This window comes from Bacillus rossius, unplaced genomic scaffold (genome assembly GCF_032445375.1).
Source record: "Bacillus rossius redtenbacheri isolate Brsri unplaced genomic scaffold, Brsri_v3 Brsri_v3_scf976, whole genome shotgun sequence".
Lineage (NCBI taxonomy): Eukaryota > Metazoa > Arthropoda > Insecta > Phasmatodea > Bacillidae > Bacillus > Bacillus rossius.
The window spans coordinates 2179-13717 of record NW_026963224.1 but is presented as its reverse complement, the minus strand read 5'-3'; the positions used below and the strand labels follow the sequence as shown (position 1 = coordinate 13717).

The window sequence follows — 11539 nt, the reverse complement described above, 5'->3', positions numbered from 1 at the left end:
ATAACGTTTATAAGATTTACAAACAGTTAGAACATATTCGATGGTGTGCCTACTAAGGGAGCAATGATTTTTTTTTGTCAATTCCTGTTTAACCCCTGCAAAAATGGTTCGTCTAATCAAAAATTGTTTCCGACAAAAGATTTAGTTAAAAAAATTACAAGGTTTTTGAAGAATTATAACGGATTCGATAGTATGCATAATAAGAGAGTTACGATTTTTTTGGTCCGAAACACTTTAATTTTTACACCCCTTGCAGTTATGGTTGGTCGTATCAAAAACTTATTCAGACAAAAGTTCTTCCTATTTTTTCCTTTAAGCTTTATGTTCACACGGATGCGATATGCATCATATTATGGAAGTTGTTGCGATTTTTCTGTTAAAAAAAACCTTCCCCATTTCTACCCCTATGGACTGATTTTGTCCATTGACGAACTCGATCGAGATTTTCCATTACTTGATTTTATGTATCAGTTTGGAATTGATGTGCGAAAAATTACGGCAGTTATCGTGTTCATAAAATTGTGATATATATATATATATAATATATATATAATATATATATAATATATATATATTATATATATATACATACATATACATATAACTTTAGAACTGATGATGGTTATGGGTTTCTTGGACTATGAAACGTAAAACTACATAAAATCTTTCAGGAAGTCGCACCGCTGGTACGTTGAAAATTCTATATTTTTTTTAATGATTTTTCCTTACGTATTTGAAATTTTCTAAAGAAAGTAATGTAAGGAATAAGAATTAGATACAAAATGCACGTTTTATATGCCATAAAAAAACATTGGTGTGCTAAAACAAAATGAATGCAAACAAAACAAATATCGTAGCAGGACTGTATTTGATACGGCGGAGTTTAGACTAGGAAATCAAATTTGTATAAATGAGTGCATACGTATTAGTCCGCGGCAATTATTATATAGTTATCGATGGTTTTCATGCATTCTACGCGGCACAAACATATTATGAATTTTTAAACTTAAGTACTTACTTAAAAATTCCATTTGAGTTGTAACTGTTCGTTCTAACCTGGGAAATACAACCTAAATGACAAGACAAATCATATTACATGTCGTACATCGTTCCATTAAGTCAAAGTTTATAGTATATTCCTATAACAAATGCGTATATAAAATACAGTATATAATGCACTAAAAACAAGCAGGCCATTTAGAAAAATTTTATTTTCTGTTGACAGTTTACGTGCACAAAAACATAACATTTAATCGTCTCTGGCACGTTATGAGATTAAGTTTATTTTAGATACTTCCTCTTTCGAAAAAAACAAACAAACAATTTCGTCACATACTGTTTTTTTCTTCTGATTCCAGCAATCCTTCAACTCATTGTCTTACAGAATACCAACATTTCATTACAAGTTTTTCGCTGAAATGGCCCATTATTAAATTAAATCTTGACTAATTTTATAAAAAAAATATTTAACCATAATCACGATGATATCCGTGTATGTAAACAGTTACGTAACACTACAAATGTGAAAATGTACCCACACACAAACGAAATTTCGTTTTGTAGCATAAAGATTAATACAGTAGATAAATATTTTTCAAGTTTAGTTTTGTAATATTTACTTTTTATTTCCGAAGGTACAACTACTGTTTGCAAAAATAATGAAAAAAAATTAAGTACTATTAAAGAGCATCTACAGGTTTAAAATTTGCCAAATGTAATACTATATGAATTCTGAGCAACATATTAAGTTATTGACAACATCTTTTATAGTTACGTAAAATTCAGTAACATGCTAAAGGTGGATCAGAATAGAATTCAAAATTCCAAAGACAGTTTAAGCATTTTTAAATACAAATGCGTAATTAATCACATAAAAAACATGTTAGACATTTTACCGTGCCACCTATTGGTCGAAACTTATGCTATAATGTGTAGTAAATAAATCAAAATTTCCGCAAAAATTGCTATAAGTGCACCCAGAAAAAACCTTAAACAATTCGAGAGTAAAATCAACAAACAAAAACCACTTAACTCAGAAATATTTTAAAAAATATTACAGATGAAAATAGACAACAGAGAGATTAATGATTAATGGACTAAATCTAGGCAAACAGCAGATGAATCACAAAAAAAAAGAAGGGGGGGGGGACAGGCTATTTTTAATTAAATAGTTTCCTTTAAATAAATTTTTAATAAATCTTAAACTAGCAAACTTAATGAATATTAAAGCAAAGGCAAATTAAAATTCTTTAACTACTCTAATGAATTATATTATTTCACTTAGGCTTGCAACATTAGCGAGAAAAAAGAAGAAGCTGGGGTTGACACAGAACCCTCTGCCTGCTGGTGATGGTCCTGCAACACCAACCTTGCCAGAGAGCCCAGGCGGTGAAAGTTCGGTCCCCACAGTGCCAGATGTAACCACCATGGCGTCTTCAGTGGCGGCGTGTACATCACGCAACACTGATGACAGTACACATACTCTGTCCGATGACTATCAAGGGTAAGCTTTACACTTACATATCTTGTTTGTGATATGACAGGTAAATTTAGAATTCATGTGATAATACTCATATGAATAAAAATTATTGTATGGGCTATGTTTCTTAAAAGGGAATAACTCTTCTAGGAATGATGACCTTCCTCCGCTGATAGTGGTTTACGAGCCTCCATTGCCACAGACAGATCCGGGACTCAGTATGTTAGAGGGTCGAATGATGGTTGACGTTCGTCACTTCATGGTGCAATGCCGTCTTCTGGAGAGACACAGGTAAAAATTGTTTTATGTAAAATTGAGTTATTTAGATTTTTTTCCACTACTGTTTACCGCCTTCTGAACGTTTAACCGGCTGGAAGGTTGAAAATCTTCTACAAACTTATTGACTTCATTAGTTAGTAAGTAAATAGGATAGATATGTAACAATACCGATTTAAATTAATAAATGTTGAAAATAAAAGGAAAATATATTTGAGCCATATTGACGAGGAGAGATAAATAGCCAATGTAATCACAGCTAACGCATATATCGAGTGAACTGTGGTGGAGCTACTTACTAACGTAGTAAGCCTTTATTCGATAAGAGGTTAAACACTATAGTGGAAAAAAAATTGCACACCATATAAAATTTTCATCGGGGAAAGATGGACTTTTGCCCCAACAAACAAAAAAAATAATTACTATGCTAAAAAATTACAGGGTTCCATTTTTATCGTATAGTTTTACACTAATCAATGCAAAGTTGAATTGCAGTACGAACAATATTATGTTTTTCTTTTAATTTCATACTTTTGGCAGCCGCGCAAAGGAACCCCCCTGCGCGCCGAGCGGACCAGCCGCCTACGGCCACTTCCTCCCGTAATTATTTAGTTATGTATATAACGATACAAAAATAAGGGCCAATCTCTCGATGCTGTCGTTCAACAATGGATTTTTCACTACCCAAGCATTTATTGTATCACTAACCCCTAGCAGTTACACATTTTCGTTAGTTATACAAGTTCGTTAGAAACACAATTACAAGGCAGTGGCGATTCTTTTTTTTTTTTTTTTTTGCTTTTGGGGTCTGTAAAATTTTGTTTGTAAACAAATATTGGCCAGAAAGAATTATATATTTTTCAATTTAACTTCCGCTACATTATTTGCAACTATAAATGATCATAGAAACATAAGTTCCACGTGCGCGCACACACAACAAGTGAAATGAGGAGTTTTAGCAAATAAACATTGAGGTAATTTTCCAAAATACAATTTTAAAGACCTTTATACTGTGTTCTTACATTTGCAGTTAGATTTATTTAAATTCTTTGGCAAATGTTACAATTTAAAAACTTTGTTTAAGTATGTCCAGTTATTTTTTTAGGTAATTTTATTTGTTACAAGAAACCGAAGACCTTGCTGAAGTAAAATTATTATGTATAGAAATTGTGTTTAAATGGGTGTGTAATACTTAGATGAAATTGATACAGAATTATATGAAATAAAATTCTATTGTTTTACCAGCCTTTGAGCTTTCTGGCTGACGTGAAATTGTTATAATTAAACTTAGGGCCTAAATTTAGAATTGCTCGAATATGCAAAAAGTAATTCACTCGCTCACACAATGGCCTATACAAATTCCAACCCACTGTCAAAAGGGCTGGAAACTTTAAATTTGGGTCGCAGCCTCAATGATGAAAGTGGGAAAAGTACCAATTTTTATTTTCTAATTACTGAAAAAATAAAATTAAAAAGTAGGCACGCACCTTTAAAATCGGTGTATACCTTCTTTCGGAAGAACGTTGTTGCAGAAATTTTTTAAGAAACATAGTAAAAGGAACAAGATAAATATATTTTTTAATAATTTAAAAACGTAATATTCTAATTGTGCATATTCTTGTTACTTATAATAAGATAGCATCATAACATTTGCACGCTTGGCTTACGACAGTTGGACGTGCCAACGTGTCTGCCGATATGGCGATAGTACCTATCTGTTCTACGAGTAAGTAACATTTTAATACCTCAACGTAAATATCCAATTTATTTTTTATTAATTTTTTATTATTAATTTTTTGGAGGTGAAGACGATGACGATCGAAATAGTGTTTTACTATACCATGATGTGTAAGAGGGCAAATGCGCGAATAAATGTGGCCATGGCCATATGGCTTCTTGCAGCACAGTGAAATGCAAATGAAAATTGTATCCTTTTCTTGAACAACATTTCAGACTTACATTAAAATAGCATAATTTTTAAGCATGTAAAATGTATATCTGTTCGAGCCATGTCACAATTATTTTTTAATTTAATTGTGACATGCACATCAACAGTTTGGGAAAACTGTAGTGGTGTGCATGTTATTATATTGATAAGTACAAAGATAAAGAAGCTTCTGTTCATATTCAAAAATTAGCGAACCTACTGGCATGTAAGTTTATCTCTTTCATTTTATTCTGTTCACATGTCACTCGACAGAGCTCAGGAGCTGCTAAGATTATTGTGTATGGTGAAACGAGGTAACACCCGTACTGATAACTTGACCACCTTACCTCAGTGCACTTCAACGTACATTTACGTATATATAGAATAATCTTTTATCACAAAGAGTCGGGCAGATCTTTCAGGATTCACTGCAAGCTATTTATGTTCGATTTTAACGACAGTAGTTTGGATGTATGCAATATTATGCTGTTAGAGCAGTTGTATGAAATTAATAAAATCACAACCTAACAGCTTGAGTACCAATGTATAGCAATAGTTATAGCTAAATTGCCGATGCTAGTAAAAAATTGTCTTGTTTATTGTGTGAAAGCCAAACGGGTAACAAATGTTTTTGGGAGATGTTACCAGAAATTATTATTATGTTGGTTTTACAGGTGTCCCATTTCATCTTCAGGAACATATTTTCTGGAAAGTGTCAACAGGTACGGTCTGCTGACAAATTTTAAATTTAAGTGCACTCACTGCAATCAAGAGCAGCAGTTCAAATCTGAGCCTGTGGAATGCCTTCCAGTGGGAAGAAAAAGAAAATGCAAAATCGATACCAACTTAGATATCAACGATAAGATTGTTTGGGGCGCAATTTCGGTTGGTCTAGGCTACGGACCATTGTATGAACTATTGTCACTAATTGATATGCATCCTATGAGCCCGGGTTGCTTTTCTTATCACGAGAACAGAATCGGAGAGCACTGGAAGGCAATGTTGCAGAAGGAAATGGAAGATGCTGCACTGGAAGAGTTCTCTATGGCGAAAGATGATGGACGCATCTGTATGGTTGGAAATGAGGAATATGCTTGGACCATAGGAATTTTGGATGGAGGTTGGAGCCAAAGATCCTATGGTCATAGGTATTCTGCTAAGTCTGGATGTGCTATAATAATTGGCTTCTACACTAAGAAATTGTTATTCCTTGGTGTGAGAAACAAATATTGTACCGCATGCATTCGGAGCGAACGGATGGAAAAGGAACCTACGCCTCACCTGTGTTTCCGGAACTGGACTGATTCTTCCACTGCAATGGAGGCAGACATTATAGTGGAAGGTTTCCGGTTCTGTGAAGCCAAGTACAAACTTCAATTTAAGAAGTTTGTTGGTGATGGGGATTCAAGTGTGCATGCAGCCATAGTTGCAAATGTTTCGTACGGAAGAGATGTTGAAAAGATTGAATGTGCTAACCATGTCGTGAAGAATCTCAAAAAGAATCTTTATGCCATAGCCAAGGGCATCCATATGCGGCATCTCAGCCAGTCGAAAATCAAAGCCCTCTGTCGCTGTGCAAGAGGTTGTATCAGCAACTGTGGGGGTGATGCTATGCTACTTCAATCAACACTTCTAAATGTGCCCAACCATGTGTTTGGAGACCATAAGTTATGCAATTTAGATGTGTGTGAGAGAGCTGGTAAAACAGCAAATCCCTGCAGTTATGACGCATTGCCTCGTGAATTGATTGTGGGAATCAAACAAGCTTTTGACCGAGTGAGAGCAAAGTCACAAGCACTTGTAATGGATCTCACAACCAACCAAGCAGAAATGTACATGTCATTAGTTGCAAGGATGGCTGGCGGTAAGCAGATAAACCGTTCACAGCAGGGGTCTTACAGCCGTAGGGCTACTGCTGCTGGTTTGTCTTTCCAACTTCGCTACAAATGGCATGGACAAACTATGAAGGCGATCACAGGTCACAGCCCTGGAGTGACTGTGAAGCGATTAATGGCAAAAAGACAGAAACAGCAGGCGAACTGTAGGCGAAGGTTGGATATGAATCCGCATGTACCACGGAAATCGTAATCATTTAAACCACAGGGTGATAAGAGCTATGGTCCTCATGCAACTCAGCCTCCAGCTTCTGGTCTTGAACTAGAAATTCTGACTGAGTCTGTGATGAGAAGCATAGAGCTTACAGTGCAAGAAAGGAATGATCTGGAGGTGCAGACACGAGATCAAGGAAGCAGTCAGTTGTGGATGAAGGAGCGGAGAAAACGAGTCACTCCTTCCTTTTTCGGACGTGTCTGTAAAATGAGGGAAAATACTTCGTGTAAAGTGACAGTGGAAGCGATTGTGTACAGTCGTGTATTGGAGAATGCTGCCACAATACATGGTCTAGCAAACGAGCGCATAGCTGTCGCTTTATACGAAGAACAAACAGGCCATACTGTTAAACAATGTGGTCTCTTCGTTGACCTTCAGCATTGCTTTCTTGCAGCTTCTCCTGATGGTTTAGTTGATGAAGATGGTTTGGTGGAGGTGAAATGTCCATACTCTGCAAGGGAACTTAACCCTTTAGATGCAGCAATGCAGCTGAAAACGTTCTTTTGCAGAGTTGTCGACGGCGAGCTTTGCTTGAATCGCTCTCACAATTACTACTATCAAGTGCAAGGGCAATTACACATCACACGAAGAAAGTGGTGTGATTTTGTCGTTTGGACAACGAAAGGCATTTCAATAGAAAGAATTGTGAGAGATGATTGTTTCTGGCTTGAGAAAATGGAGTCAAAATTGTTGCGATTTTTTAACAACTGCTTGTTGCCAGAGCTTGCTGATCCATGTCGTCCCAGGGGACAACCGATTCGTGAGCCAGAATATATTATACAGGCACAAGAAAGTCGTTCAAAGAAACGCAAAATTTCAGATGTGTGAATTTTGAGAGACAGAAATTGTGTGGCTGACGAGAACTCTTTTTTTTAATTTGATACAGTGATGCTTTATATCTGATAAAAAAATTCTAATTATTGTTTACTTCTCATGCTTGTACAAATTGAACAGTACTGTAAATGTATTTGATGACATAAGCAATAGTAAGTTATTAGCTGATATTGAATACAAACATTTTTTTTCATGACTACAAAAAATAAGGTTCTCTGGTTGGCGAGTGATTATATTATACTAATGTCAAAAAGATGTTATCGGTAAAAAATAAATGAAGTTATTTTATACCACTGATTCACTACCCATAAAATCAAACTGTAACGTCTTTGCAACTAGTATCTCATACAAGAAATATATAACATATTCGTGCTTCATTTTGTATAAAAATAAAACACATATATAATATCGGGAGACAGCCTTGAAAATCGTGCATATCACCAACATGGCCAATCAGACTCACAGTCATGTTTACGATAGCAAGACAGCTAGCAAACCAGTTCAGTTTATATGCAGCTTAACTGAAAAATTTATTCAATATTTTCGGGGTGGTTTTACGCTCAAAATTAATACAAAACCAAATCAGCAATCCTTGTATTATCATTTATAATACTACAAAATATCTTCCATTTCCTTCGAATTGTATTGAGCACTAAAATATTGATTTACTTTTGGCCCAGATTTTATTCGACGATACTCTGTAGAGTTTAGCTTGTTTGCATTCTTTATTTATTAGGTTTAAATCATGGCCAAATTTATTGAAGTGTAACACAAATTATATATTTGTGTGTGCCTGGTTAGGAATTTGTATGATGTACTTACTAGAAAAACTATGTCATATCAGTGTAATAGTTGTACCCTTACAAGCGTTGAATATTTATGAAACATTTTATTTCTTTTGTTTTTAAAGCCGCAGACTTGTATTTTATTTATTGCATTTAGACAACAACATGCGTCCGTGTTTTCTACATTGCACGCTCTGTAATATTTTGAATGTTATAGTAATTTTTGCTTTTTAAAATCTGTGATTTATGTGCAGTAGAATGATTTGTAATTTATGATTATTTCTTTTCATATTTTTAATGAGCCATTTGCTAATATTATATACACTTCTCCATTTATTATAATAAACACATATTCCATTATTGGAATTATTTCAGAATGGGAATCACAAGACTACAAAAACTATTCTCCTGCATAAGAAAGGTGATAATACCAGTAAAGAAAATTATCGTCCGAGAGCAATTACGTCTTATATTTAGGGACACCTGTATTTCGCTAATACATTTCGTGTCAAGGTATTTAACAAAACACTGTAGATTTTTCTTGTAATTATTGGCTGTGGTCGGTGAAGGCTGTTTTCCCGCACTTGACGGGGCCAATGAGGACGTAGTTACCGTACTGCTGCACGCCCGCAATTCGCCAAACCTCTAAGAAAAAAAAGCTACAGTTATGTGTGAAATAGCCTGACACGAGATGTATTCACGAAATACAGGTGTCCTTAATTATATCGAAAAATATTTGAACATTGTATGATAATTTTAAGTATGAAAAGTACAAAATACTTTCAAATTTAATACATGGTTTTACATCAACTCTAAGCACTAAAACCCATACTGCTTATTATCTACAAAATAAATCTATACACGGCAACTGATTATGAATCAGTTGAGTTTTTTTTATAAAGCATCTAAGGCCTTGATTGTATAAATATATTGTTGGATAAATTAACTAAACTAGGAATACTATAAAATGCACAAAAATAGAAGAGTTTGATCTCAATGACATAAAGCATAATTTATCTATTTAGCACAGCCTGTATAATTGCTTCCCCATTGTCAAGACTAAAATTAAAAAAACTGCGAAAGAAGCAGTATAAAATATCTATCTCATTATCTTTGCGGGTGACTCAAATATCATACAAACAAAACGAAACGCAAGAAAGCATATTTTAAACACTGTAAATAACTTAGATTTTAAATAAAAGGATAATAATCAGTCTGTAAAATTTAGTTTTAACGATGAGTTGTAAACAGAACATCAAACATATATCATAGGTGTTACTGCGAACAGAGAACTCTCACAAACAATACAATTCCTTTCTGCGCAACCTGCAAGCTCCGGTACCTTCTGTAAAAAAAATATATAAATGTAAAACTTTTCCGGAAGTCGTACCATGGTAATGACTAAAATATGTAGCCTTACTTCTAAATCTAATTATCTAGAGAACAAATTGTATTACATTATTTTCATGATTTAAACGGTAGCAAAATTAACACCTACATACGAACAGAAGTTTGCTCTTTTATTCATTTTTTTAGTTACGTGATAATTTTTTTGAGTTATAAAGAAATCCAACTTAAACAGTAAAAAAGAAAGGCTTTTAATGAAAAAACCTACTCAGTCATTATAGATAACTGTTCAAACCATTTAAGATTCATCCTGTTACATAAATTTTTATATTCATATACATCTAATGTATACACATATCAGAAAAAAGGCAATAAATTCATATTAACTTCATTATCAAACTATAATAAAACACAAAATACACTTGCAGAGAACCACCAAATATATTGCGTAAGTGTTTCTGCAATGAGTTAAACTTTAAAATTGACTTTATTATTTCAAAAAAATAATTTAAAACTCCAAGCAAATGTAAGAACACGTCTTCTAGATATAATGTAAGATTATAATGCCGTGTCCGAATTCGCCTGAAGAATATACTTGTAGATACTTTGGAAGTGACTTTGCAAGACTGTCAGAAATGGACGTGAAGTATGTATGCTATGCAATACGCAAGTAAATGAGTGTGTAATTCTCGCGTACTTGAAGTTGAAAATACTTCTTCATTTGAAATATTTTTGGTCATATTTTATATATCATTTAAATAATTTAAGAGGACGTAAAATAAATATAATTTATTTTGTATTTTACTGGTATCTATAAATAAATTGACAAAATTAATTTATGTATATGGATGTTTAAAACGAAGTTTCAACAAACACATGTACATATTTAGCCTACAGATCGTTACTACAAAACAAAAGTACAATAATAATGTATGTTGCCGTAAATTCACGTGACAGCGATGAAGTGTTAAAAAAAAAAGGACTAATTTCACATGCGTTTAAAAATAAAATCTAAACATCCTTTTCGGCTGGCTAAACATTGAACTTATCCGGATTCGTTAAAGGCAAGTGAAGTACGTAAGGTTGCAAACATGTAACTGCATTACTTTCTGATTAATTTTAATAAAATTATGCATATATCCAAAAAATGTTCAGTTAAAATTAGTATTGTATTGTATTGTATTTTATTTTATTGTATTGGTGTTTGTATCTGGGTATATTTTTATTGTGTGTTTAAGATTTATTGACTTTTGTGCCTCATGTACTTTTGGTGAAAAATGAAAATGTAATTATGTATTATTATCAGGGCCCAAAGCAAAACTATTTGTTCGTTGGCCGAAAATGAAATGTAGTTATACTTGTATATCTAAGAAAAATATTTGTATTTTGTATGAATGTAAGTATTTTATTATGTAAATTTTTATTACTTACAAATATTTCGTACTCATAATATCTAGTTACCATTTGTCTTAAGACATAATAAAATGATATACTAAGCAAAAAATGTTTATTGGTTCGCAATTTTTCATTGTTACAATATTTTAAAATGAAAAATTTGCTATTCAGCAATATCAACTTCTAAAACGTGAGTAAAAATTATCATTAAATTATATCAATGGAATATTTATTGCATTAGTATTCCTTGCTCCTAATCACTTACTCTGGTTGATTACCTTCCTTATAACCTCAGTGATCTCGTAATTTATGTACACCTTTTTCCCACTAAGACGATTCAGGTGCAGATTCTGGAGCAGTGTTTTTTTTTTTATGTACGGATGTGCC

At 33.4% G+C, this 11539-nt stretch overlaps 1 protein-coding gene across 1 annotated transcript; it reads left to right on the top strand.

Annotated features, from left to right (window-relative positions):
• Nucleotides 1–1810: 1810 nt before the first annotated feature.
• On the top strand, nt 1811–11208 carry LOC134546130 (uncharacterized). Its single transcript, XM_063388677.1, has 3 exons — nt 1811–2503; nt 2630–2770; nt 5357–11208. Exons 1-3 carry the CDS (start codon nt 2262–2264, stop codon nt 6768–6770), a joined length of 1797 nt encoding a protein of 598 aa, XP_063244747.1. The 5' UTR covers nt 1811–2261; the 3' UTR covers nt 6771–11208.
• The last annotated feature ends 331 nt before the right edge of the window (nt 11209–11539 follow it).

What these genes read in the sequence shown, in the direction of transcription:
- LOC134546130 (XM_063388677.1), top strand. Translation starts at nt 2,262, where the DNA reads ATGAATTATATTATTTCACTTAGGCTTGCAACATTAGCGAGAAAAAAG. An exon ending in CTGTCCGATGACTATCAAGG is followed by an intron (nt 2,504 to 2,629) that starts GTAAGCTTTACA and finishes TAACTCTTCTAG; the next exon opens with GAATGATGACCTTCCTCCGC. An exon ending in CGTCTTCTGGAGAGACACAG is followed by an intron (nt 2,771 to 5,356) that starts GTAAAAATTGTT and finishes TTGGTTTTACAG; the next exon opens with GTGTCCCATTTCATCTTCAG.